Source organism: Diadema antillarum, unplaced genomic scaffold, assembly GCF_040938485.1.
Source record: "Diadema antillarum isolate AM-2024a unplaced genomic scaffold, OU_Dant_1.0 seq00000030_RagTag, whole genome shotgun sequence".
NCBI classification, from domain to species: domain Eukaryota; kingdom Metazoa; phylum Echinodermata; class Echinoidea; order Diadematoida; family Diadematidae; genus Diadema; species Diadema antillarum.
The window spans coordinates 1,351,195-1,376,180 of NW_027271146.1; the positions used below are offsets into that span (position 1 = coordinate 1,351,195).

At 40.4% G+C, this 24,986-nt stretch overlaps 1 protein-coding gene across 1 annotated transcript in view; it reads right to left on the reverse strand.

Annotated features, from left to right (window-relative positions):
• LOC139725293 (uncharacterized) overlaps positions 1-24,986 on the reverse strand; it is a 40,400-nt gene that overhangs the window by 10,412 nt on the left and 5,002 nt on the right. The window contains exons 2-7 of the mRNA XM_071636381.1: positions 15,418-15,600; positions 8,643-12,149; positions 5,923-5,929; positions 4,807-5,021; positions 893-1,019; positions 123-504 (exon numbers count right to left, since the gene is read on the reverse strand). Of these exons, the coding sequence (XP_071492482.1) occupies positions 123-504; positions 893-1,019; positions 4,807-5,021; positions 5,923-5,929; positions 8,643-12,149; positions 15,418-15,499 (4,320 nt within the window). The 5' untranslated portion in view covers positions 15,500-15,600. The remainder of the gene's footprint in view (positions 1-122; positions 505-892; positions 1,020-4,806; positions 5,022-5,922; positions 5,930-8,642; positions 12,150-15,417; positions 15,601-24,986) is intronic.

A 24,986-nucleotide genomic window follows, 5' to 3' on the forward strand; every position in this document is an offset into this window, starting at 1 on the left:
CACAGAGTCAGCCCTCATGTCTTGTTGTAGGATAGATCATACAAAGGTAACGGACCAAGTAAACATATGCCTCATATGAGTACATGATGTCGATAGAAATAGAAGTCTGATGGTGTTCTCACCAAGTCCTTAGTGTTGCTGTCTCCTTGTTTCTCAATCAGTTTTCCCAGCATCAAGCAAGCCTGCTCCAGCTCTTCACTCATCTGGTATGTCTCCTCCTCCTCCTCCTCCTCCTCTTCTTCCTCTTCCTCCTCCTCCTCCTTCTCAACAACCTCCTTGGCTTTCTCCACCGCATCCTCCTCCTCCTCCTCACCGGGGGCCAGATTCTCGATGTGATTCTCCCCATCATCCGTCTGTCCCTGGTCGGTGCTCCTGTTGTCTGGAGCGGAGGAGAGGTGGAAGGATGGGAGGTCTTCGCTGGAACTGGATGAGTTGGAAGAGTCGGACTCCGTCTCCGAGGAGTCGCTGCTGGAGCTACTTGAGCCCAATGCAGAGCTGGGTATCCTGGGATGGGGGCAATCAAGATGATACATTATGGAGTGGTTTCTAAGCCCGGATGCAATACCCAAGAAGGGCAAAACTTTGACCAGCTGCTTAGATGGCAAGTTACTTTCGCAAAAAATATATATATATATGTTTTTTCATGCTTTAGCTTGAATTATTTCTTCTTGAAATTGAATTGTCATTCCCATGAAACATGTCATCATTTGTCATAATTTCATCGCATGGTATTTTCCAATGTTGCTACTCACATGTAAAGCAAACAGTTCATGTATTTCAACTCTGCACTTATGCACATCTAGGTTACTATATATCAAAGAGATTTTGAATTTACAGCTTTTAACAGTTATCCAACAGTTTTTTTTTTTTTTTTTTTTTTTTTTTTTGGTACCTTTGGTCTAGTACATCTGCATCATTTGTCTCACTGAGATGTCCCTCAGTGCCTGAGTCCTGGCTCCCCCGTTTCATCATGGTAGCGGCCAGGGTGGTTCTGGGTCCCTCAGCTCCTGGACTCTCACCTGGAAGATACCAATTACAAGGAATAGATTAACCCATTGAGGACTGGCTGATTTTGCTACAACACACATTTCTCATAGACACCTGCCTGAGTATACTCGGGACTCGTCTTCAACGGCTTAAAACACTGTGTAGGCATATTGGTATTGATGGAAAAGATGGCATCACAGTGAAGTCCACAACAGCACATGTAACCTACAATATTTTCATTCAATGACTTAATGTCAGATATTTCTGGAATATATAAGATAATTTTGTAACAAACTGAGATCTTTATATGACCACCAGATGAAAGGTTCCTTTGGTTCCTTCGATATAATCATAAAAATGCTTTCAAGCAAACTTTGGAGTAGCAAATGGCATGGAAAGAAAGATATTGCTTGTAGTTAGTGAGAAGCAGAACAGATAATAAAGGGACTGACTTCAGAAAATCATCCATTTCAAGATGCTTCTCATACCAGTGTGAAAGGACTTTCTGGTATTTAAGAGATACTAATAAATATACTCTCTGCACAAATATATTTCCAGACAGGACTCTAAATGGACAGAAAAGAAGGAAAAGAAGCAAGAGCATAATTTTCCTAAGTGAAGCAGCATCACTTGAAAATGGATGAATGTAAGTGCAATGTGAAACCTACACACAACCATCTGGACAAACCAACCCTCACACCAGTTACCACGGAAACAATATTTTCAGAGTGCCCAGTATGGCAACAGGTGTTAAGGTCAAATATTCTTCACAGATCTGCCGTCCCTGCAGATAGAAGGCAGGGGGAATATAATCGCTAGCCTTTGGAGTATACCCTGGTAATGGGATCTCGTCAAGAACACATGGTATTGTTTTCATCACGGCGGATTAACTGCTCAGGTGCGTTAAATATATCACATGAGCTACGCTTCCCAAGTCGTCTGCTTTGACTCACAGCGCAGGAATAACACAGGGAGATGGGTAACCAAAGCGGGCTGTGCCTTGGGTAATCTCTCTTTAATCCATATCCAGGGTGTCATCTCTTATTTTGAGAAGTGAGGCTTAAGGACATGGATTAGGGGCAGGGATTAGCGAGAGAAATAAAGCACATACAGGAGAAGACAGAGTCAATGTCTTCTAGTCTGTTACCACCATCTTATGAGTTCCAAATTAGAGACAGCTTGAGAGAGAGAGAAAAAGAAAAATAGAACATACTCTTGGGGCAAAAATTGTTTTTACAGTTTACATAGCCAGAGCATGTGCATCACCATGGACTTTTGTAGGAAAAAAAAAAGAGTTGCTTGCTACTATTTTGCATAGTAGCATGTTTGATATCTGACACATCGAAATGTGTACATACAACATTTTGAGTGCAACAAAATTCAAAAAAGAAAAGAAATTACATTCCTTTTTAGCAACAAATGGAAAGGAAGGAGAAAATATACGTTTCGATTAAAGGAGACAGATAAGAGAGAAACAGGGGCTGACTTTAGAACATCGTCCATTCAAAAATACTCCTGATATTGCAAAGGGGCTTACTGATGAGATGGACTGATCAATTTGTGTAACTGTTTTCCACACTGCAATACTTTTCACAGGTTTTACGGTTTTTCGATTTTCAGATGGAGCATCTAATGTCCACCCTTTGAGATTGCTTATGACAATTTCACAGTCACTGCACACCACTTCAACCCAAAAGCAGTCAGAAAAAGAAAATCATGCTATATAGCGCTGACAGTTTAATGAAATAATGTAGTGTGAACATGTGAGTATGAGTAAACTGATACCATGAACAAGAAAAAATAATTGTATTCTGAGCTTTACAACTCTTTTTTGAATATATATACCTATCTTTGCAAAACAATATTGTTCTATGGGGTAGTACACATCACAGCATAATCATCTTTGGAGAAGTTGTGAAACACAGTATGATACAAGACAAAATGTCTGTTTACATGTATGCTACAGAAAAAGGGGTTACAGATATCGCTAACTATCTACATCCTATAGGTGACCTGGATGAATCAGTGGAGAGCCTGAATAAATCCTGACTAAAGATTATTCCTCATGACTCCTTCATGTGAGGATCACCCTTTTTGGGCTAAAATTCACCAAATTTATCACCTTTTTCCCATCATGACACCCCAAAGCCCTTAAGCTTTCACGGAATCCCGCCTATCCACAAATCGGCAGTTTGGCACCGTGTTTCCAAAAGCCAAGAAGACTTTGGTCTAGACTTTGAACTCCAAGAGAACAGCAATCGATGACACACTATGAGTGTAGAATACACAGATCATGTTCCGTATTTTGTGTTAAACAGTTAACACACTGAGTTTTCAACAGTGTTCATGTTGAGGCAGAATATTTTTTTTTCTCTTCTCAAACTTACTGAGGATGCATGTATCATGTTTCCCTCACACAAATCAAAGCTGTGGGCCTTGAAAACAGACTACACACGAGCATGCTTCATCCATCTGTCCGTCAGTCCATCTGTCTGTCTGTCTACCCTTTTTTACCTCTACCTCTTCACCTCTCACTGACACTCCCAGGATTCAAGATGAGGCATTTTCTTTCACCCATCCACCTCCCGTAATCCAACCACACAACCATAGAATGTATACCACACAGTCTCATCGATCACTTCAAATAGAATCCTAGGTAATAATCAGTTCTAATTTTGGAACTCAATACTAGCTAAGATCCACCATCAGTGCGGCTTGGGCTGGGTCACCTAAATTTGACGTGGCATATGAATTACGCAGATTGGCCTAAACCAAATTTACGCCCCACCAAAACTTTCTCTGTAACTTGATGATTCACGGTGAAGTTTTCCACAAGGTGGAACAAGCCCTCCAAACACAGCTAGCAAGTGATACTAACAGACTCTCTAGGTGCTAAGTCACTTCTAAAGTAACTAATAGAGTCAATTATCAAGCCCCCGGGAATGTATATCAAGCTCGATCGATCTAAAAGTGTGCTAGAAGTGAGTTTACACAGCAATTTGTTTCACTGGTTCTTTCGAGCTGGAATTGTGAGTTTGGTTCTGTGAGGCACTTGGGTGATAGATGGCTAAAAATATTGCAAACATATTTCATTGATTAGTGCCATTCGGCACATCACATGGATGTAAAAAAACATTTGAGGATCAAGGATAGGGTGAAGAGAGATATAGAGATATGTGGACATATGTATGGGTATGGATATACTGTAGGTATATGTATGTATGTAGATAGATAGATAGATAGATAGATAGATAGATAGATAGATAGATAGATAGATAGATAGATAGATAGATAGATAGATATAAAGATACATGTACATTGTAGATAGATGAATAGATAGATGAATATACGATAATAGATAAAAGAATGGGTATATCACATACTTTAAAGATAGACAAACAAATATATAAAAATATAGATGGATGGAAGGAGAGATATATTGGTACATAGTTTAACATATGTATGAAAAGATAAAAGAGACAGCATGATGGATATATGGAAAGCTGGACAGATAATAAGACATATAGCAGATAGATGTAGAGATGAAGATATTCCCACAGCACCTATTTCCTTGAGGAAAACTTTCTAAAACATGTAATGACAAGTACTCCCCCGTGTCATTTTTTTTTTTTTTTTTTTTTTTTTGGGGGGGGGGGGGGCAGAGTGAAGCTGAAATGGTTTACAGACCTACAGGATGAACCTGGATAGCAAATACAACATTGTGCAGCATTGACCAAGCTATGACTCAGTTCTGCATACAGAATGTTGTTTTTTGTGTGTCACACATCCTGTGTATGAATTGGGAAGAGATGGACTGACCTGCCAGGACAGCGTGAGGATTGCTGAAGCCGTTTCCCAGCAAACTCTTCTCCTCCATGGTGATGTGGATCTCATAGTCCAGGGAACCGGTGGAGACCGTCCTGGGGGACTGGGTGGTTCCGTTCTCCGCCTGACGCAGGGGTGCCATCTCAAAGGACTGGGAACCAGATCCTGTAGATTTGGAGAAATAAACTGGGGTATAAATAAAATTCTTTCTGTGAGTTTTACAAACCATGGCTAACTAAACATATTAGTATATTTACAGGTGCCTGCCTCCCTTCAGCATACCCCCCCCCCATTTCCCTTCCCTCCACCATCTGTGTTATGCAAATGAGACCTACATTGTACCTTGACTGGAAAAGACACATTTCTACAGTATTTCACAGGGAACTTACAATAAAAACAGCAATATGAAATATAAAGGCCTTTTTTCAACTTGACATACTTCTGCTGTATTACATTACTTCCTACTCTTGGGCATTGACCTGCATACACAACAACAACAAAAACAATGTTATCTTTATTTCAACTTTACCAAATGACTAGAAATTCAACAAAAATGAATTCAGTCTTGGATTTACGATTATTTCTTTCAAGAAGTGAATCTTCCTGTAAAATGACCTTGACATCCATATATCGTCCGAAGTGGAGTATTTCAAGAACGATGACCTTCCGCTCACCCCTCACCACAATTTAACTTTTCCCCTATTATGGTTAACCAGACCACAGATTACACATATTATGTGAAAAAAAAAATGTGGTTGGCTGACGACACTCTTGTGTCATTGCACTCAATTTAGATCTCAGCTTTGGGTTTGATATGTTTCCCTTTTAGAGTTGCAAGTACAGATGAGCCGATGTAAATTGCTTATAACCAACATAGACATAAGCATAAAATTGCTCATGACCAACACAGATACACATGTCGAGTTTCTGTCATTCCATTTCTATATTGATGTATGGACACCTATCGGACTGCACAGGAAAGACTCATCAAACAAGACATTCAAATGTGACAATCTGCAGTTTCAAGCTACAATATGCCTACAGTATAAGAGTAAAAATGTCCATTGCAATGTAAAATTTCTCAATTTTCCTTCAGGTGAAATGTGGTACTGCTGAACTATTTTATGGGGGTGGGGTGGGGAATGCTGTATAAAAACAATTAAGTACACATGCAACATACTTCTGTCTATCATTCGAGAAAATATGTAGCACCATTAGGGACCACCATAATATCAATTTTAAAGAGCTTACGAAGAAATAGATGAAGTCAATCTATGTACACTGTACACAATGTTTGAAAAAAGACATCAGACACATCAATAGCTACTTAAAATGTTCATGCATAATCTAAATACTGAATATGAAGCAAATATCCCTATTGTTACCCCTCTACTGAAAACAATCTATTGACAGAAGTTTAGTGAGCGGTCACTGTGTGGTCACTGTGTGGACCTGGTGACCCAAAGTGGACACAATACCTTCACACTGTCCATCACCAATGATCCAGTTTACTGCAAACTCTAACTGACCTTTAAGATTAAGGAACAAATACAAAAATCTTCCTGTTTGACCAGCAGATTGACAGACCACAAGGACAGCGAAAAAAAAAGTCAAGTATTTTTGTCAGCCATCGAGAGTTGGCAATCATCTGTGAAGAATTCCCTAAATGACAGGATTTACTGGATGCAATGCACTGCTATTAGGTTGCTAGCACAAAGTACAGGTAGTCCATTAACCTTTCCTGTGATATCAAAGACAATTCAAGGGGATGTAAAGTTGCTGAACACCTATTAAAACAAGTTGTGACAAAGGGAGTTAATCTATGGCAAAAAACAAAAACAAAACACCTTTAGGCCCTCTCAAAACATCTCATTCACACTATTGTTAATTAAGACCCATGAAATATTCAAAAAAGCATGTTCAAACATTCCCACAAGACAAAATAAGTGGATATACACACACAAAAAAAAAACCCACCTCAGAGAAGAAAAAAACATCATCTCCAAGAAAAAAATAATCAGCATAGAGAAAAGCATAGTTACGCAAAACTTCACCGACACTCTTACCTAATAGATTGGTAGGCATTTTCAACAAGATGTGTAGCTTTTAACAGAAAGTCTCCTCCCGAGGTATAAGTTACGATGGTGCGTATTCAGGACACCGAGGACAAAAGCCAACTATCCACACCGACTGCTCGCGCTAGAATCAACGGCAATGACTCTGAGCGCAGACAACTATAGTGGGGAAAGTTCTGTCGATCGTCAACCTTCCTCAAATCCCCGACCAAAATCCCTGTCTCGCGGCACATGACTGGCGTGACGAAGGATGCAGCCCCTTGTTATAATTAACACTCTAATGATTAATCCTCACAGGAACCCCCCTCCCCCTCCCCCTCCCCCTCTCCAAGCTACAACCTAACATTGCACTGCTATCCATATTTTTTACTTCCTCTCCACCCTCTAGGCCAACACGGATTTGATGACGACACAGAGGCAAAAAGAATTGGGTTGGGCTCCACTGGTTATGCATTGCTGCTAGATGTAATATCTGGAGCTGCCATTCCTATATCACCCTGTCTTGCTAAGAGATTTATTCCCATATGACCCACTTGTCTGTGATACGACCCATATTGTCGTATTATGTTGGAATATCTTTCGTCTTTTAATCACAATTTACCTATGATGTAAAATTTGGAGTATTCTAAAAATAAAACCTGTCATTATTAGTAAGTTCCTCCTTCCTGTTCGCTCCTCTCCTTACATAACACACACCTTCACACACGTGGAAGAAACCACTCAGAATATCTATTGCTTTTTAGGGCTTTACCTTACATCACTCTCATTTCTCTTAATGTTATCATCCTCTCTGAATCTAAAATGTACCACTCTTTTAGAGTTTTTCACAGGTTTGAAAAAAAAAAATCAATTTTACATCATCCCCCTCAAAAAAAGAATAAAAATTCACTTACTTATTTTGTTTGTAAAAGGTGTACATTAGTCATAATTTTTTTGAAATTCATTTGCTCTCTTTATACAAAAAGGGTTCAATTAAAATTTTCAAGATATGGTCACTGGTACTGTTTGTTTACATTCTTCTTGTGTAAGTTCATAAAATTCATCTTTTTCTGTTAAACGTGCTTTCTGTATTTCCTTCCCATTCAGCTTGCTTGTTGGCCTGCGTGAGTATCCACGAGCTGTTCATTCTTAAATAAATTCAACATCTGTGTAAACCACACATTTATCTAAAGCTATTTGCTCCACAGAGTGTCTAGTTTAAAAGAGGTAATGGACAGTTCATCTAAAAGTTTCAAGAATTCTACTTACACCAATGATTCAAACCTCTTTTATATTCTACTAAGTGCGAAAAAACCCCCCCAATTTGCTGTACTACTTTCCTTCTTCTGAACTCTTAAATGACTTCTGCTGCAGAAAAATTTCAGTTGGGCCAAAAAAAAAAGAATACATAATTTGACATTGCAACTGGACACATGCTTGAGGCAAAGGGGGAAGGAAAGGGGTGCATGTCCCTTTTGCCTATACTTTTTGCTGTTTCATACTTCTTTCTTCACAGATGATACTGGTTTTTATTTGATTAACTTCTTGTCACATTTCTACTTCATTTTCACAGTGTTAAGTAGTTGCTCCACGAAAAGAAAATGAAATTATACTTTGAAAACATTGTGACAGGCAACCTCCCCTGTCGCTTCCCCTCCTACACACAACCCTGACCTTAGAGTTAGAATGTCATGAGTGATAACATTTCCTCACCTTGTGGCATTGTCAGTCTGGTGCTGCCATCCACCTGTGAAGGCCTCTCACTGACGTCATGACTCTCTTTTGGTGTGACGTCCTCTGTGACTTCATCTACCAACGGATGTTCGGCAAACACCTGGGAGGCAAGGACGGGTGAGATGTTGAACAGTTCAGCCTCAGCTGAGATGATGCTGAAATCAGGCCCGATATCAGCTTCCTCTCTAGCATCAACCTCCGTCAAGAACACAGAGTCGTTCTCTTCGCTCTCCTGTCTAGCTAGAGGGGGGAACCCAAGCCCAGTGGGGCTGGTGCACAGAGGTGAAAACAGAACCGAGTCTGCCCTACCCTCCTCAACTTGAACTGATCGCGAGTGTGTGTAGCGATTTACATCAGAGCTTCCTATTCCAACGGAGACAGTGGTGAGGTTGTCACACCGGTCACAGATTCTGTCCATGACAGTGCACTGGCCCACCCCCAGTGTGTTCTGAGATGCAATGGGTCCATCTCCAATGGAGACATCACGCATGGGCACCCGTATTCCTGTACCAATAGTCCTCTGGGGTTTCTTGTCACAAATATTACACATGATGTCATTCACGTCACGGTCACCAACAGCAACGGTTACCGACCCGAGCAGTGACTTTGGATCGCACACCATGTCGGACCCAACCCCGATTGTCCGTGACACCACACTGCAGTTTGTGCCGATGGTCCTTGTCCAATTATTCCAATCTGAGAGCCTGTCACCTCCTGTGCCCACTGATTTCAACTGAATGTTGTCACATTTGTTGCAGTAGCTGTCCGTAATGGAGCACGACCCAACACCAATGGTTCTAGAACGAGATGTCAGGATCTGGCTTGTGTTAGTACCAATGGTATGCATATCCACTTTCCTGCAGCAGATAATGTCATTAAAATCCACGTCGTCCCCAACACAACTATCCACGCACTCTACCAAGCGCTCTGTGTTGCATCCACTACTCACAAGTTTCACAGAGTCTGTGTTTGTGTTTTTCTCTTCTGCAACTACTGCCTCAGTACTGGTAGAAGAATCTTGACAAGAGACTGCCCTCTTGGCATCCTCCTCAAACTCACCCACAGTGATGCCAACCTCGGAAGTCCAGACCTTTGTGCCAACACTAGCATCGACTCCAGCACATCGCACATCCTTAAATGGAAGCCCAGCCTCTGTTCCCCTCTCTTCTTTGGAGATGGTGATGGTGTTCACACAGCTATCCTGACTCTGGATATCAGTACCAACCCCAAACTCAACCCTCTCAACAACTTCTGTTTCAGTGGACTGTGTGCTGGTTGGTTGTAATCTCACCATCACTGCTGTGTCACATGTGGCCGTCTTGAAGTCAGTACTGATACTTGCATCCACTCGTTTGGCCGGCACAGGGGGCTTAGTGTTTGTTCCCATGATCCTCGTCTGAACAATATCAGTGTTGATCCCACGCTCACAGAAACTCCTTGTCACCTGCTCAGTGTTTGAAGCCTGATTCTGTCCCAAATGGGGTCTTTCAGTCCCCCAGTCTCTCTTGGAGATGCTGTCTGTATTACATCCCAAAGATTGGAAGCCAAACCTTACTACTTTGATATCACCGGTGGGGCTGCTCTGAGGAGGCGATGCACTGCAGTCCTGCTGCGATGCATTAAAAGTGAAGTGTGATTGAGGGACGGGTATTTTGCTTACTGTCACTGGGTGTATGCGCGGTGAGTCAGCTGAAGACGTAGGTGAGGAGGCAGTCTCATTAGACCTGATTGCAGTAATTGGACCCTCCCTGATTAACGCTTTCCCCTGGGACTCCCTGGCAGCTGACGAGCCACTTCCACCCTTCCCAATGTCACCTCCGTTCTCTTGGTTGCGTGAATTCTCCCATGATGCCATGCTGCGCACAGTACGCAGGTGCACGCTGGATACTTTCATGGGTTGGATCTTATTCTTCCATGCGATGACCTTTACAGTGCTCGGTTTCTCCTCCTCGGAAGCCATATCGACGTTAATCCCAATGGACTTCATCTCTGGAGATTTGACAGGTGCAATCATGTTTGCGTCCACACCCACTGACCTGGTCTCTGTGTTAGGTCTTGGCACAGGGGACACGTAGGCTTTCTTTGGAGAGAATGGGGTAGGGGCGGACTTGCTTGAGTAGGGTTTAGGGAATGTGGGTGGGCCAGGTGACTTCAGCTGAGGGGAAGAAGGTGAAAGTGGAGGGCTTGACAGCCTGTTTGATGGGGATGCAGTGGGTTTGTGAGTCGGAGACAAAAGAGTGGGACTGGTTGGTGCTGGACTGCTGGTGCTCCGTCGAACTGATGCTGGAGAGATTGGGCTGGGGATACCTGTCCTGTTCCCATGGAAACCAAACTTGGGTGATGGCACCCGCCCAGACCCGCCCGGACTGAATGGCCGAGTGGGCTTTGGGGACCTGACGCTGGTGGGAACCATTTCAGAAGGCTCATAATATGTTGATGGTGCATCTCCATTTATTGTTGTTGTGCCGTCAATTTCGACCACACCATCGCACACACCAACATGTCTCAAGAGCTTTTCCTTGGTCTTGGCTTTCAGCTGCAGCATCAAGAGTCTCTTCTCCTCCTTCAGGACAGAGATCTTTACCTGGAGCACAGGGATGGCCTTCACCTGTTCCTCCAGTTGCTTCAGACGAAGCAAGGCTGCTGCCATCTGCTCCCGAACTGCAGACAGGGCGTTGGTGCTGATCGAAGAGGGAGTGGATCTCCCCGATGCTGTGGAGAGTTCGCCAAGACTCGAAGTACTACTCAGTGGTCTCTTCAGACCATCCATCTCACAAAACACACTCCCATTGTGGGGTATTGGGGAGAAAGCACTGGAGCTACCGGTGGAGGAGAGGGAACTGGTGGAGCCACTCTGACGGGAGAGGGTCATGAGGTTAGAGAGGGCCAAGGGGCCACTGTGGATGTTGCTATTGTAGATGTCCATCTTGGTATTGAGAGCTTGCTGAAGAACCTGGTAGCTGGGTAGACTGCTACGTCGCTCCATCTCCGCAGGATAACCCTGAGGCAAGGAAACAATGCTGTCTGTTTCACAGTCGCTAAGGCTCACATCATGTGGCTCAGGTGGTAGGCTTTGCGTATCAAGGTTATCAAAACTTGCTTTCAGAGACGGCAACGTCAGGTCCTCTGAGGTGTATTCCTTTCGGAGGAGTTTGGCAAACTGCTGGTAGATTTTCCAGAAGGCGGCGTTCTCCTTGGCAAGGATTTTCTCCGGCTCGAGCTTCTCTTTGGGTTTCCTATTTCGCTTTGACGGCAGCGAGCTGCTCCTTGGTGGGATGATAGGAGGCGGTGGGCGAATCGACTTGACTGACGAATGCCGAGGTCGTGACCTCTTGGACTTCTTGATCTTCTTCAGGTTAGCCCCCGATGCAATGTCATCACAGAAGTTGACAAAGTCCAAGTCGATGTGGTAACCATAGGGACAACACTCACAACGCTGCACTCTGGAGAGATCAACATCCGCTGCCAGTGCATTGGTGTCTAGCCCATTGCTGTTACTGGAGTTAGTGTTGGCGCATCCATAGTGGTACTGGACTGGGAGATGGTGGCCTAGAATAGAAAAATAAGAATAAAAAACATTCAGAATAACTATTTACATCTCTTACACATTCAGTTGGTAGCCGATATGTTTGTAGGCGTGTGAATTGAAACAATCGTTCCCATGCACATATAGAGGGAATGAATTAAAACTTTGGGAACAGATATTACATACTATGAAACAAAACAATATCATATCTATTACATAAAGAAGAAATAATCTTTCAATGTATCATTGTATCATTCAATGTATCAATGTATCATTGATATACACTTGCACAAAGAGTCCCATCAAAGACTGCTGCAGATTTTTTTTTTTTTTTTTTGGGTGGGGGGGGGGGGGGGAGTAAGGTGGGTTACTGGCTGGGCTGTGTTCTACCAAATAATTTTGGAAAATTCCCATACATTCATGGTAAAGAGAACGGCAAATGGAATCAAAATCACAAAGTCTACCGCGCATCATCAACTCCAAAAGTACCTGCCCAATTCTGCAAATGAATCAATTAAGATTTCCAAGTCGTGAAACATTTCATTCTTTCTGTATTCATGAGGCTATAATTTACATAAATGTACAGAAATGATGTAATGCAAGAACTAGGCCTACTGGCAGAGAACAGTCAATCAAAATGTTCTGAAAGTACAGGGAGAAAAAAAAAATTACTCACATGCACAAAGACAAATATGCATTTTTCTTAAGGGAATGGGCCATATCGCAAAAAAACAATCGCAACTTACCAACATGGGTTTGCCACTTCTTCACTTCTTATGCAAATACTGTATCCTTTTAGTGTAAAAGTGAAGTATAAGTCCTAAATTTTTCCTGTGGCAGCTAGACATAAATGTGACAAGTTGCTCAAGTGGTGTAGCTCAGAGACAAGAGTTGATGGAGGATCTCTCTCTTCATTCCTCAAACTACAACTCAAAAATGTAACAAGTCAGTTACTCCCATCCAGTCAGCTATGAGAGGGTTGATAGCCAGCAAACCCATTTATATTAATCAAATACACCACTTCCTCGCTGCTAATTAAATCCTCGAGAATCACTGATCATACGTTAGTGTGTCCATTCCACCGCATGATGACTTTTCAGTTTTGATTTCTCACTAATGGCAAACAAAATGCGGCTAATCACACAGCCAGAAACACGCTTGCTCCTCTGGTTCTGAATTCTGAACACAATGGCACATGAATACGCTTCACTCATCGTACATGTACATTGGTCGAAACCTTAGCTGTGGGTGCACACGAACAGTAAAAGGATTATGCTGGCTACACATTGAAAAGTTTGTCTGCCGTACTGCGACTGATCTGGCTCAATTTAAGAAGATTCTTTTGGAGTCCCCAATAAGGCCATCGATGCACCGTGAGTAATGGACCTAATCTATATTTCCATTACCAAAGCTCTGATCAAGGATTCCATGAGAAGGACTGACCTTTTTTTTTTTCCTCACCAAAGCTGATTTTCAACAATTACAAATATGGGTTGCATTACTGGGCTTAAAATTTAATTTCAGCTTGACCCATTATTTCCCCTTATCCTTTCCAGATTTATTAAACTAAGTTAGTCACCTACAAAGTAGGTGCATAGTGCTATTGTGTTGTGTGTGTTTGTACATTGCTTTTTTTTATGAACTTGATCCTTTTTATTTTTTATTTTGGCTATGAAATATAATATTTTTATTACTGACCAGAAGCAAACTGGTATGAGAGCTTACCACGGCTTGGTGACCTTGGGTATTAGACAATTCACTCTAGGTGGCCCAACCTGACATACAAAAGTTTTGTATGAATGGTCATGGTATAATTATGTACTCTTCATGCTATACTGACTATAGCTGCATACAGGTTAAATGCAATTATGAATTATTATGAATGAGGACAATGATGATTATCATACTAAAATGATATCAGAAAATATAGAATACCAATCTAAATAGTAATACCAACAATTATATCATTCATTGTAGTATACTTTTGAGCAAATTGTAATAAGCTTAATTTTTCATCATTTTTAAGACTGACAGTTCAGCGGAATCTTGAAGTGGGCATACCGTGCGATTTCAAGGAGATACACTGTCTGCCAGTTGAGATTGGTGTAACCTAGACTATCATTTACAGAACATCAGTCAAAAATAAGTTGCTGTCAGGTTAAAAAGTTCAAAGGATGTGAATTGTTCCTGTCTAAGTTTTGGAGGTAACTGGACAGGAATCACTCCCAGGCTGAATCTGTTTGCCAATCTTCTGTGGGTTCTACGACAGACCATGTCAGGGATTCCATATAGGGTGATTACCTTCAGCTTAAGCCATCTCTCTGCACGTTATTTCTTCCATTAATAGATAAAGTTTGCCCATAGAATCACTGTCGTGGCTCCACCCAACTCTGATTCTTTTTGAGCATGAGGGAAAGGGGGGGGGGGGGGGTAAGGGATGGATGAATGATGTATAATCCCAACTGTAACTTTGGCCAGGGTCCAAATCAAATACTTCCCAACTGTTATTCATTGATCCTTCATCAGAGATTGGCATGTTTGTCGACCCACTTTCCTTTACTGGCAGGGGATTATGAAAGCAGCACATTAATTACGATAGTCTGCTTCTCATAATCCCCCATCATTCCTCAAATTGGCAACACTCCTCATCACGACAAATAGATTATCGTGAAGCACGAATCTTGTCGAATGTTTGCTTCTTTTCAACAGAGTAAGGATCATACTACTAAGACTGTTTGAAAGTTGGGGCAATAAAAAAAAGATAGTACGTGCCTTTGATAGATACTCTTACTGAGTAATACATTGTAGGCCTACCCCCCCCCCCCCTCCATCCCAATCTCACTTTTTTTTTGTCCCATTTTCCATCTGAGAATATGGCTGGTTTTCTCCTGAATGATTTTTATTTGATAAAAGATAATATAATTCAGGTTTATTTTGTGTATTCTTTGTTCATAAATATAAGATACTGAAAAAAAAGGGCTGTTGCACTGTTTTGACCATATCAATTAATGCTATGCCATAGTTGATTTTGTTTTTCCTTCTTTGTGTTTGTTGGTGCATTTGTTCTGGCACATCCTCACATTGGTGGATGAGTTTTTGATGCTTACTAAGTTATATATCCAAAGTCACTGTCCTATGTATTTGAAATGCACATACAAATCCAATCCAAACCCTTCAAGATAAAATTAGAAACAATGAGTGAATGAAATGCCTGAAAGAATCCTTTTTCAAGGCACACACTTTGAATATTTTCAGTCTTAAAGAGAATGCTAGAAACCAAGAAACTCTCACCTGTGCCTTGTGCATAGTAGTTCTCAAACGTGAGACCACCCCTGGCTCCATCTCCTCCACCCCGCATCACACCCTGCGCCATGGTAACAGAGCTCTTCTAGTGGACCAGTCTCGGATGAAATTTGCTCTCTGCAACTACTACCTGGAGACTGCCTGGCTGGTTGGTTCTGTCTGTTTGTTCATCTGTGAGGCATGAACAGGAGAACAAGAAACAAATGAGTTCATCTCCTCAACTAATGTTGACTGGGTTTCAGCAAAAAGAGAACAAATGTGCTACACACACTGACGGACAAACACAGAATGGCAACTAAAGGGAGAAGAACCATTTGGTGTGGCAAAAAAAAGGGGAAAAAAAAGCAATGAGTATTTGATGTGAAATTCTTTAAACAGATGGAATACTCTGAAGATGTGTTTGCCATCAAAGTTATTCAAACATTCCCCAAAGGTGACTTTGTGCTTTGCCCTTGATGATTTCCGGGACCTTGGTTTCTACTGCCCTGAGAAGAGGGTTGATGATGAAAATTTAACCAGACAAATGTCACACATTTCCTCTGAAAACAGATGCACTTCTTGTCGGGCGGCGCGCTGCAGTAAGTCAGCTGCTAGTAATGATGAGCTGCTGTCATCCAAATGTTGCCGGGGAAACCTTCAGTCGGCAACCAAATGACATTCCAGGATGCCTTCCCCATCACCTCCACCACACCAACTCACCAATCAATCTCTTTCTAGTGGGGGCAGAATGATCTTTTCATCACACCCTCAAGACTACAAAGTCAAACTTTTCAATTCACTTGCAGTGCTTGCTAATTACAGTTGATTCACACCTCTTCTTGAGCACGCTTGTGAAAACAATCTCACATCAATGCAACCTGATATTCATCAAATTTATGAGATTTGTGCTTTCTAATTTATGAAGACTCCCAAAGGATTTTAACAGTACAAATTTGATTTGAAAAAAAAAGAAGAAATCAATACATATATCAAAATTGAGATAAGTAGGGCATAATCTTCCTGATCCATGACATAATTTGAGAAAAGCTTAGTCAAAGGCGGCATGCTTCAGACCTGGCACACTAAAATGAGACCTTACACCATCCAGGGTCCTACACGGCACAACATTGGTTTACAACAACCAAATTCCAAGGGGAAATTGTTTTATTCAATACAGGATATCCATACCTAGGACAGATCAGTCAAACAAAATGAAGGAATGAGGGATGAATTTGATTGCAGCAGCTGACCAACTGTCTCACAGGGGATTACCTCAACATCTCACGTTACAGGATGAATAAGTTTTTTAGCTTCATGAAATTCATGCTTCTCCAGAACCCTCTCTCTCATCAAGCGAAATCTACATAGTGTATCTCCCAATGAATATTGCAAGCTTATATTGCAGCCAAGATGAGTTGCCAGACTTTGCGACAATATACTGGATTTATATTTTCTTCTATACTCATTTCTTTTACACTGTAGAATTTTGATGGCAGTTTTTTTTTTTTTAATTTGCAATTATCTGATTAAGCTGAGTTGTCATCTCCTCCTCTACAAAGTATAAGAGAAGATGATGGCAGAGAAATCATTTGTCCTGAAGTATCCATCAATGCTCTCTTAATATGTCATATTTTATGTGGTGAGGATGCTCTTGTGTGAATAATACAATGGCTGGATCTACTTGCTCATGTTGTACCCTTCCAATTTCTGTCTGAAAGCAACTTATTTTTACGCAGTTCTTGATGGAGAAATAACACTGTCTGAAAAAATATTGCTGTGAAAAAGGCTAAAATTCTTGCAATATTTCATTATGAAATCCTGTTAATTGATTTGATTCATGTATGGGACAGTACCTTAGGTCATCTGTATTAGCAATAAACTTACAAGACAAAATTTCAACATCTAGACAGTGTATATTTCAACTCTAGTGGCAAAGAGCTAATGACTGCAGTTAAACGATATAAGCATCATCAACCACAGCATTGATGAATATTACAAAACCAGTAAATCTGTTGTACTAGACATATCAAAGTCATACAGAATAAATGAAATATATGTAAATTAAATGTATTTGAAATGACAAACTATTTAGCCATGTCACAAGGAGAAACAGATGCATAAATGATCTCATATCATCAACCTTGCCTAGTTTAGCACCATGAGATTATGAAAGAAAGCATTTTGATATTTCCCTCAAGAAAAATCAAACAAGATTACCTGAGCAGTTTCAATAAACTCCCAGAATCGTTACCTGCCTAGCCAGTCTAGAGAATTTCCACAAGTTTCTTCACTTGCTCAAGCTGTATCAACAGCAGCTGCTAAACTGATAGGTCTGTGATTTCAACATCCATCTTTAAAATGATGAGTGAAGACCGCAATCCTTTCTTCATCTTTTCATAAAACAAAGATGACATGCCCTGACTGGTTCTGTGTCTGTCTCCATCTTGCTGGGGCATGTTTGGTGAAAAGTGAATCCTTTTTATTCCTATAAACTTACATAAAATTTCCAGAGGATGTCCTTGGAAAAAAATCAAAACAAACCACTTCCAAACTTCCTGGGTAAACGCCCAGTACCTGTGCACGTGACAAAAACAAATGAGCATTGTTTTCACTTCTATTTTTTTTCATAAAATAGACCTAAAATAGATATGACACATTGAGAAATAAGGTTTCAGACTTTCGACATAACTTGCTTGTGTGTTGAAAAGCATGTTTCATGCCATCAGAGTTATTCTTCTTTTTTTTTCTTCTGAAAACAAATTTTAAAATGTTTCTCTTTAAAGCATGTTTCTCAAACCATGTTTGGCAAATATTGGTCTGAGTGTATTTTCCTATGGACTGAATTTAAATCTTAGTTGTGTGCTCAAAATCTAAACAGTTTGATCGACCTATCAGCCATGGTGTGTGTGTGTCTGTGTACATAATCTTGTAGACCTACATTGTACATGAGAATGTTTGCTGGTTGCTTCATGTAATATTGTTTGTGAGCTGGCGGAGAATAGATGCATTTCAGGAACGTGATTACAAGCAAAAAAATGTTTGTCATCTGAAAGCCCTCTTTGATCTTCATTTGTTCCTCTGAGGCTGTACAGGTTACTGTAAAAGTGGAAATTTTCGCGAATTTCGCGCAACCAGAAACTAGCGCGAAAATAAAAGCACGCGAATATTTTTGCTTACCATATGTTCCTGTGCGTGATGTCTTGATTCCGCGGAATTAAAAACAGGCGAAACTCTTCTTACCCGGCAAAGCATGAAAAATTAGTCATGCGAAAATATCCACTTTTACAGTATTACATACGAGTACTGAAATAAACAAGCACTTTCAAAACGAACCTTACGCAGTTTCTCACAGCTGTCAAAATGGCACAAATGACATTAGCTTCATGCAGTACCTCAAAGATTACGTATTCACTATCACATCTATTACCTTCTATGTCCAAAATGCTATACATAGAGCAATTAAACAAAAATCATAAAAACATGATATTTTGGAGAATGTTGCCAGGTATATCACAAGATGTATGCTGGCACAGTTTTTCAAATTTGTGCTGTGGTACCACACAAACAATGCAACATTTTCCCTCTTGACTAGTAGATCCTGGCTATTGTTCCATCACAGCCCTATTTACATACAGCTCAAAGCTAAGCTAATCATGCGTGTGCATAACATTGGAAGAAACTTGAGATGTTTCCCATGAACAATGGGTCTAAGCTGTCACCTCCACCATAATACAAACATTATCATTGCATCATCATAACAAACAGACATTTGCTGAGTCTTGTCCACATCACGTAGGATGAAACACACCCATAGACGTGAAGGACAATAACACTCAAACTTTAGAATGAGACCAATGACATAAAAAGAACAAAGTTTTTAGTAAAAACAAGAAGAAATTCCCAAAACTTTCCCAAACAATAGCAGGGAGGAAGTGGTGCCAGTCTAGTGGTGTTTGCTCAGCCTAGAGTCACTTTTACCAAAACCCTCAGACGGACATTGACATCCTTTTTATCTTTTGTGACCTTGTTGTGCTGAGCTGGGATATTTTATTGCAAACAAACAGGATTTTTACTAAGATTGCTGTAACCTTGGTCTTAAAAACAAATATATTGGAATCTAAAATTTGGCTTTGATATCGATTTTTTTTTCAACACAACTGTGTGATATTGACACCATGACTGATGGTACTGCCACTCTATCTGTCACCATATGACTTATCAAAACTTGAAAACACACACTGCTATCCACTTTTGCTCCATCATATCCGAAGGGAAGCAAGCTATTTGTTACAAGATCTAGCTGTTTTTTTTTTTCATTACATCATATCCTTGCAGAAGGCAGAGTTTGATTTTCATACAACTTCATCATAGACAGCTAACATCAGATTAGTCATTGAAAACACCATTGTTCTTGTATGTTGATAAAGAAAGTTAGAACTTAATGGTTTCCACATATTTTGCTTCTATCATGACCTTACAAGCGTATCACATCGCTTACAATATGAGAAGCCATTTACGGTTAAGCGATGCATTGTTTCACAATAAATATCAAGAACTGTCAATGAAGTATAGTAGGCATTGTGAAAGTTCACATTTAAGGAAGTGAACACAACTGTTTACTCATCTCTGGAACTGCAGCGACACATCAACATTAACACCGCAACTTGCACGTGATTAGCCGCGATGGCGCTCTCATAAGGCACCACTTATGCAAAGAATTTGTCGTGCTGCATATTTTCCATTCTGCGCTGTGTGGAGGGGCATTGACAAGCCATTTCAGAAATGATGAGCTAATTTCCTGCCGAAATGTGCAATTCTCATTTCACTTCCAGACGCTGGGAGGGAAAAGTGCAGCGGGGAGAGGACCGGCTGCACACCCTCCGGGGCGAGCGGACTGCCGACTCGCTTGCGGAAGCTATTTATCCATCAGCGATGGCTCTGCAAGAATCATAATCTGCTTGCCACAAAGTTGCCGCCACCACAGACCGAAACAAGGTACTCGCATTATCACTCAAGAGTTGTGCTAATAAGCCGAGACTCTGGAGAGTTTTATCATCAAAGTCATCGAGTGTACATCAACTCGGTGTGAAAGTCACTTAAAGGAACAAGAAAGATGTATCATCTCCAAATGCATGCTTTCCTAATACTAATATAATCTCTACAAGCAATACAAAATATATCATATGTTTGGTATGAATACAAACAGTCTGTGATACCATTTGTATAAAAACAAAAAGTGTGCAGTAATTATCAATTCAAAGAAAAAATGAAAAACACTTAACCAAAAACTGCTGGGGGATGCTTACAGGGGTAAAAAAGACATTTAAATAAGAGCGAGCTATAAAGATTATTTCTTAAATTATACAGGCAATGACATAATGCTATTAAAAGAATCAAATTCTAAATTCATATGAATCCATAAAATTGTAAATTCCAAATACCTCTAAAAATAGTACACTTTTGTGTTTATGCATCTTGACAGATACCCCCTCCAAAGGATTAGATGACATAATAAATTGGTTTTATGAGTGATATCTAATCTTGTCATTGCTATTTGGGGATCAGAAGTTGTCATTTCCATATGATATAAATCTAAAAGACAGAGAGATATCACGGGATACCACTTTATTGAATTCAGTTAAGTAATCCTCCTTATGTAACAGAATTCAACTAGAGATCAATTGATTAAAGGTAAGAGGAGTCTTGTGCACACCAGTATAAAGCTCGATTTTAATGCCCGTTGCTCTCAGGGACAGAGCATACACCTGGCTTCATCTGATCAGAGAGTGTGAGTAGGATTGTTAGTGATTAATGGGGGAGCAGCTTCATTGTATGGGGGGACAATGAATGTTCCCCTGTGACAAAGGCGTGGCTGGTGGTAGGGGTAGGTGGGCTTCCCACCTCCCTGGTTTAAGGCTGCAAGGGGAGGGGACAGGTGCTTTGTTGGTGGAGCCATGCTACTGGTACCTCATCAATACCCCCTTGACGAGGGATCAGAGAATCAACAATGACCATAACACCTCCTTCCTGGTATGAAGAGGTACTTTCTTTCGAGTATTACTTTATATAGATACATCCAATGGTTTGAAAGACCAGTGGCCTACCCCTCTCTCCCATTCTGTACTTTATTCATGACAATTACCGGTAATTACCACCTGCCTCCACCAACACAAACTCTTTATTAGTCAAAAACATTGCAAGATCTTGGTGTCCACCAAGATTAAGGGGGAGGGGGTTCCTTTGAATGGAAAAGGATGAGTTAGCAGCAACAAGATATCATATGTGTACATCCTCAGATCTTTGTAGTATACTATAAATTGTTCGCTGTTACTTATCAGAACATAAACCCCTCACCTTTATCTGAAGTGACAGGTGTAGGGAATGTAAGCCTCTATACAGCAAATCTGTGTTCATGGGAGCCATATATTCATGTTACAGCTTGATATCTATCATTCCATCTATTCCATTTAGTCAGTAGTAACTCTTATGGCTGCCACTATGAGTAGAAATGTCTACACTTTGGCATGGCTGCCTCTAAGTTACCAATTACAGTGTTCTAAATTCAGTAAAATAGAGTTAACCTCATGTACTTTGGTAAGCCTTATCTGTCAACAGTTTTGAAAAGACTATTCACACACCTTTTCTCTCATTCTCACAACATTCTGACCACTCTGACACACATTTTCTCTCAGCCTCACTTTTTCTCACTTTTTGTGGTTCACTATCCTCTGAATGCCCGTGAAGTATTATACTGGTATGCACTTTACAATTATTCTGCTGTAATTTTATTTGTTTACCTGTTTTTATGACGGAATGGTAATGGGCATGACCTCGAACTTGTATCGAGGGGCGTCCCACTTTTGACATAACAACTTTCTATTCTGTACTGGCCATCATTTTCACCACATACCTGATAAGTCTTGTTTGTTTGGAAAGTGAAAGGGCATCTAAAAGGCTTAATGAATCTGGTAAAATGTTTAGACTTTGATAATTTCAGCTCTCAATGAGGCACTTGATCACCCTACCAGTCCCGCTGGAAGTTTTCAGCTTCCTGCAGCGGACAATAGAATCTTCCCTAGTTGCCATGGTAACAAGATACAACTGGTAGCAATGTCAACTCAAAATATTTGCATTTTCAGAGAAGAAAAGAATCATAAAAGTTTTTATATTTAAGAGTTTGGATGATACCAACATTTAAAAACCTTTCTTCATCAATCAAAATTTTGCATTGACACCACAAACAAACAAACAAACAAGAATAAGAATATTTTATGTCACAGCACACTCTGACTTGGAGATGGTTGTCAAATGGACCAAGTTCAGTAGAGGAGAGTTTTTGTATGTTCTTTAGACTAGAAGACTATCGGGTCTCCTCATACCTTGTGTGTGTGTGTGTGTGTGTGTGTGTGTGTGTGTGTGTGTGTGTGTGTGTGTGTGTGTGTGTGTGTGTGTGTGTGTGTGTGTGTGTGTGTGTGTGTGTGTGTGTGTGTGTGTGTGTGGTTGGACCCTAACCAACATGTCACTGTACAGAAGTTATTGATCCTGCATATCCGTCTTTTCTGAAAACTGATCGCCACAGGCAAGATTCTTCCTCCACAAAGAAAGACGGAACAGTTGATTAGATGTCAACAACAGGATTTTCTTTCACAAGATGTGAAATTACAGCTGGCGATTCCATCAAAACACCTGACCTCAAAGGTTACAGGATACATTCAACCTTTCCTTCCTTAAACTATTCAGAATAATTTAAATCTTTAATGAAACTTGAGCATAGACGAAGGTGACCCATACTATGAACATTTCTTCTATTATCACCATTACCAAGGCAATGTGTTGTGATACGCGGGCAACTCCTTTTTTTTTTTCATTCCAAATCTATGATGTCGTCATGCGTTACGAAATTGGACAATGTTGATTGAAACATAATCAAATGTCATATTCTTAATGAAGCTCATGTACGAAGTCCCATGTAAGGTATGTTCACACCCTTCCTTTCTTCCTTCCATCTATTTTTCTCTCTATCTCTCCTGCCATCCCTTGTCAGCTAATCCTAATGCCATAATCTTATCATTAATCCCACTCAAAGATTAGAAGTTGTTCAACATTTGAGAAACGGTGTATCTCTGATTGAGCCAACTGATCCAGCTTTCTGGTATCGTATAGTACATAAACCTCAAATGATGTGATGTAATATGGCTTTGCAAAAGACATTTGGAAACTTGGTCAATAAGCAGGGAGATGATAATGACAGGTAACATATGGAATCTCTCTGTAAATCCACATACTCCTGAATAATCAATCTCATCAGCTAACACTTTACAAAGTGACCTGAACTTTTCTTGAGGGTTATGACATTAGAATTGAGACAGAAAACAATAGTTTAAGAGATAGGCCTATAGAATCAAAAAGAATGAAAAGTAATATCATTTGTTTGACACTGTCAAATGTATAATGGCAGAAGTGGTAAATTTACTGTTGCTAGAAGGCCTATATCATCATATACAATGTACGAATTAGGAAGAAGGTCAAAAGGTAGCTAAAGTATGCTATGGTGAACTTCAACGGCTGTTTGCTGACTCTGTAGAATAGGCTCCCCAGAATGATGACAGTCTTAAGCGTGTGTCATTGTTTGTACATTTAATGAATAACCCTGGAGATAAGACTAGATAAGACCGGTTGTTCATCTTGGTGACTTTGAGAATGGTTCACCTCTCGTACAGCGCACAGTCCAGCACTGATGGTAGGTGGGTACGTGATATTTAGAACGTATCGTCAGCGAACAAGAACTTTGGAGCTTTAACATACTGTGGGCTAATGCCCTTTTAGTTCTTATCCAAAGGTATAACATTGTCAGTAGTCATATTCACAATTCCCTGTGGCTACATACAGCACCATGCATACATCAACCTGTTTCGAAAGGCTGTTGTCAAGCAGTGTTTCTGTACAATAAAACATACCTCCATTCCTACTTACAGTTCCCTTTAGACATTCCTTCTTGCTATTTGCTACATCCAAAAAAGAAAAAAAAATATTCATCACACCTTTACAGAAGTATTCAACTGCAGATAAAAGATTCTGATATCAATTGACTGAAAACTTTGTCAGTTAAATATATCACTTTGCAGACTTTACAAATTTCACATGAAAAATACCTACATGGTTGTGATAAAAACACTGTTGTTACAAGGAATTATTGAAGTAATAATCAAGCAAATGATCAACAAGATTTGTATTCTCAGATAGAAGCTATTTCTTACTTTTTGAATGTCGCCAGTCTCAACCTCACTGCTGAATGGACATTTTCCATTATGATGCCACAATCTGCAATGATCATGAATCCATGCTGTGATGTCTTGTGACATACATTGTGAGTGTTGAGCATACATCCAGAGGGTAATTGATGTCTCGTTTCACAAATTGGTGCCAAGCATTCCCTGTAGAAATCACTGAGCAGGGGACGGGGAGAAAGAAACCCAGCCGTGACTCACCAGTGATTACAGGTGCTTACAAAACGTGAGATGATGGTGGTCCTATTCCTCAAGTCACAATGGACACACAGCAAACTTTGCCCTCTAAGG